Below are 5,000 nucleotides of genomic sequence, written 5' to 3'. Positions count from 1 at the left end.
GCAGTAGTAAGACGAGAGAAAGGTTAGGGGAAATGAGGCGACACCAACAAACTCACCATGTTGAAACTTTACGTAGGGAAAAATTAGCTCGCAAACCATCTCTCTAATATCAGTGAAAAAGGAAATCTGAAAATAATTCCTCAAACTTGAGAATTTATTGATTTATTTCGATTTTCCGAAGTCAAGTGATATTTTCCCGCGAAAATGTCGAAACCCGGATGTGTGACGTCAATGCTAGAAGACGATCACAACATTCTCTGCATTCAATACATGGTGCAGTCTGGGACTACAGTCATCGGAAAGGTTTTGCGTGTTTTGTTGATGTCCCAGAGATGGCGCTACAATCACAGTGTATTGAAGTGGCAGATTTCTGAATGGAGGAAGGATGGAGGCCAGAGTTGGGTTGTAGGGATTCACTACATTGCTTCACGCAAAACCTTTCCGAGGATTTTAGTCCCAGACTGTACATGGCGGACTCACTACAAGACTATAGCGGCAATGAAGTTTCATGGGATTATTCCGACGAGGACACTGGTATAAGTTCTTCAGAGGGTGCCTACGTCTTCGAAGAGTTGGAAGAAGAGGAATATCAAGGGTTGATGGTTGTTGGACCGTACATGCACGAGCCTGACGCTGTGGATGTCGTGGAAGTTGTGCCAAACCAGCCAGACATGGAGTGGCGTCGAGACCCGAAGAGGCTGAATAAATGGTGATTTTCTAAATATTTCTTTATGGTCGAACGTTTGATCCTGCTTCTATAGTGTACAAAATTTCCGTAGGCTGAGCAGTCTCTCGTCTGCACTCGTGGCGCAGGCCTAGATCCATTCGCGAGTGGAGGGGCATCGGTATTTATTTGTGTTGTGCTTTTTGGGGTGTACCTACCCTACCTCTGTGTAGTAATACAACTGTACATCGCCACGTACATCAATCCATATTGGATCAGACATCAGCTGATGATAGCGTTCTCGAGAAAGTAAAAAGAGCATGCTCCTAATCATGTTTTGTTATGTGCCTGATGATAGGCCTGTCTGTTAGGCCTACCCCGCTCTTATGTTATTAATTGTTCATAAAGGATTTGCTGTCTGTATTCATGTGCTGATGATATCATGATACACCTCTTCATCATTTTGTTTATTATGTACTTTATCTTCTCTGAGCAATTTATGATAACCATTGATGATAAAAACAGTTGGAGTTGTAGTAGTAATTATAATGATAAAAGGAAAAGGATGAATATGAAAATGAATACGATAAAGAGAAAGGGAGATAGAGATAGCATGCGAAAGAGAGAGAGAGAGAGAGAGAATGAGAGAGAGGGAGAGGGAGAGGGGAGAGAGAGAGAGAGAGAGAGGGAGAGGGAGAAAGGGAGGGAGAGGGAGAGGGAGAGGGAGAGGGAAAGGGAGAGGGAGAGAATGACAGAGAAGAGCATGAGAGAGAGAGAGAGAGAGAGAGAGAGAGAGAGAGAGAGAGAGAGAGAGAGAGAGAAATGCCAGGGATGGAAAAGAAAGAAAAACAAAATGAACCAGGAAGAGTGAATGGAAAGGTAAAGAAAAAGAGAGGGACACACACACATCTCTCTATCCACACACACACACACACACACAATGAGAGATACACAGATAGACAGACATAGACAAAGAGCGAAATAAACTGACAGATTAAAATTTCTATGATATACTTTTCTGATACTGCTTATTTTGCATAAATGAGAAAATGTATTTTTTTAAAAAGATTATTTATAGCTTGAACTGGGATAATTCCGCGATATCATGAGGCAGAGATAAGGGGCCGAAAAACAAGGAAAAAAACAAGAAAAAACAAGAAAAAATAGATATGTATACGAAGCTAAGTCCGAGAGAGGGCGCCTTAGACGCGAGGTCTATATACATATATAATAGACCTTGCCTTAGACAGGACCTTTTTGGCTGTTTTGAGAATCCGGCCCCAGGTCATTATTATCATTATTGGAATTATGATTATGCTAATGATTATCATTACTATTATTATCATCATCACCGTTGGTATCATTAGCATGATTATTAGCATTATATTATTAGTACCATTATTATCATTAATAATTAATTGATTAATTAATGATAATTGATATCGTCATTGGTATCATTATTATTAGGATGATGAGGATTATTATTACTATTACTGTTATTACTATCATCATTACTGTTACTATTATTATCATTATTATTATTATTATTGTTATCATTATTATCATCGTCATTGTCATTTTCATTATCATTATCATTGTTAATATTATCATCATTATCAATAATACCAATACTCTAATTGTGTTAAATGATCATAATGCTGGGTATTTATTATTATTATTATTATTATTATTATTATTATTATTATTATTGTTATTATAATTATCATCATCATCATCATCATCACTATCCTTAGTATTATTATTATTATCATTATCTTTATTATTATTATCATCATTGTTGTTGTAGTTATGATTAGTATTGACATTTTTATCATTATTGTTGTTATTATAGTTATTACAGCTATCATTCCTCTTATTATTATCATTGATATAATTATTATTGTTATGGCTTTTATTATCGTTATTATAATTGTTTTCATTATTGCCATTATTGCTATAATTGTCATTATTGCAATTTTTATTTTCATCATTGTTATCATTTCCATTATCACTATCATATTTTCATTGTAGTAATGGTGATAACAGTAATAGTAATAATAAGGATAATAAGGATAGTAATAATAATCATTATTGTTATTCTTACTGTTATCATCATCAATATTATTGTTATTATTATTGTTATCATTGATATTTCATAACCGTTGATATTGTTTTGTTGTTGTTATTGTCATTATTATCCCTATAATTATTATTACTATTATTGCCATCCTTGTTATTAATATTATCATTATCATTATCATAGTTATTACCATTATTGCCGATATTATCATTTTTACTACCATCATTATTGTCATCATTATTATTATCATTATCATTATTGATTTTAATACTTTGTTGATGATAATAGTAATAGCAATAATGGTGATGATGATGATAATAGTAATAATAACAATAATAATTATTATTACTATTGTTACTATTATTAATATTATTATCACTATTATTTTGTCATCATTACGACAATGAAAAGATGATAATTGATAATGATAATGATATGCATAATGATAATGACAATAGTAATGAACGCAGTATCAATAATGGCAATAATAATCATCATGAAAATAGCGATAATATCAGTGATGATAATAATGATATTAATAATGATAATAATAAAGATAATAATGGTAATAACATAGATGATAATGATAATTATTATTACTATAGTTATTATCATCATAATTGCTGTCATCATTACCCTTATCAACATCCTTTTTATTATCGTAATCACTATCATTATCCTTATCATTATCACTATCATTATTCTAGTATCATTATTCTTATTATTATTCTCCTTAGTAGGATGATTATTAATTTTCTGAATACTGTCATCATCAATAGTGGTATTAGTACTATTATTGATATTACTATATGTCACTGTTATTGTTATTACGATAATATTTATCAATATTATTATTATTATATCTATTATCTCCATAATCATTATGATTCTTTTTATTATTATCATTAATGTTATTACTGTTATGGTTATGATGATTCTTATTGTTATATATATGTATATATATATTTGATTATCATTATTGTTTTCTATATTTTTAAAATCATTATTATTGTTTTATATATAATTTTAAATTATCATTATTGTTTTCTATATTTTTAAAATTATCATGATTGTTTTATATATATATTTTTAGATTATCATTATTGTTATCATTGTCAATCCTACTTTCATCATTATAATTGTTGTCACTGTTATTTTGATTATTATCATTATTAACACTATATCATCATAATTATCATTATTATATATATATATTTTTTATCATAGTGATAATGATAATGGTAATAATGATAATGATAGCCAGGAAAAGGAGTATTGTTATTATTGTTTTTAAAATCATCTTCATCATCAACATTATTATCATTACTTTGACATACTTATTATTATGATTGTGATCATTATCAATATATTCATCATTATCCTTATCATCGGGATTAACATTACAACCTTTACTTATTTGTTGATTATCAAGAGTACCTGAATTTTTATTACAATTATTTTTATTATCATTAGGTCACCATTTTCATCTTTATTTTGTTTGTGAATGATTGGGAGCTTAGTTTTGCTATCATATTTCTGTATTTATGTATATTTTCTTCTGAGGAATCGAGTTGGAAAAAAAAATCTTAAAGTAAGAATCAGGCATAATGATTTGTAAAATCTGCCTCCATATTATTTCCCACCAGATGCAAAGGAGACACGAAATCGCGGGGGAGAGTTTCCTTGATATTCCAGTAACGTCGCTTAAGTTGCGGATTCTACTTTTGTCCTGGGCATCCAGGAGCCCTCGAGGAGCACCTCCACGGCAGAAGTCGCCGCAGCCACGGTCTCCCCTACGGGCGTCACCGTGTAGCTTCCGAAGGGCGTGGCCCTGCTGTAGAAGCGGTCGTAGTTGGCGTGCGTGGAGCAGTCGGTGACGTAGGAGGCCTCGCCCATGCTCGCGTGGGCCGAGTCCTCGTACATGACGAAGCACTGGGAGGCCGGCCCGAGGAAGGTGTACACTTGGCCCAGGTACGTGTCGTTGAAGACGGCGGGCTGCGTCACCTGCAGCACCACGAAGTCCTCGCCTGTCCCCCGGAGGTACAGCCGCACCCTGTCCACCCGCACGCGGTCCTTGTGCAGCAGCTCGCTCCCCCACCAGTCGCTGAAGTCCACGTCGAGCGTGCCCTGCTGGCGCAAGGTGGTGACGGGGCAGAGGGGGTCCCGCGCCGTGCAGTTCTCCTTCTGGTCCGTCAGCAGCAGCGTCTTCGCGAAGGGCTGCGGCGGAGGGTCCAGAGTCCCCACGGAGTTCAGGGA

General features: G+C 34.4%; 1 protein-coding gene across 1 annotated transcript; it reads right to left on the bottom strand.

The window, feature by feature from the left end:
* Positions 1 to 4,339: 4,339 nt before the first annotated feature.
* Positions 4,340 to 5,000, bottom strand: LOC113828067 (glycerotoxin paralog 1; the record flags this gene model as incomplete). The annotated part of the gene is given in 1 exon segment (XM_070125112.1): positions 4,340 to 5,000. A coding segment is annotated over 1 exon segment (552 nt), but the record flags the coding sequence as incomplete, so codon positions are not given.

Source organism: Penaeus vannamei, chromosome 9 (genome assembly GCF_042767895.1).
Source record: "Penaeus vannamei isolate JL-2024 chromosome 9, ASM4276789v1, whole genome shotgun sequence".
Taxonomy (NCBI): Eukaryota; Metazoa; Arthropoda; class Malacostraca; order Decapoda; family Penaeidae; genus Penaeus; species Penaeus vannamei.
The sequence above is the reverse complement of the archived record's forward strand: the minus strand, read 5'-3'. Positions and strand labels throughout refer to the sequence as shown.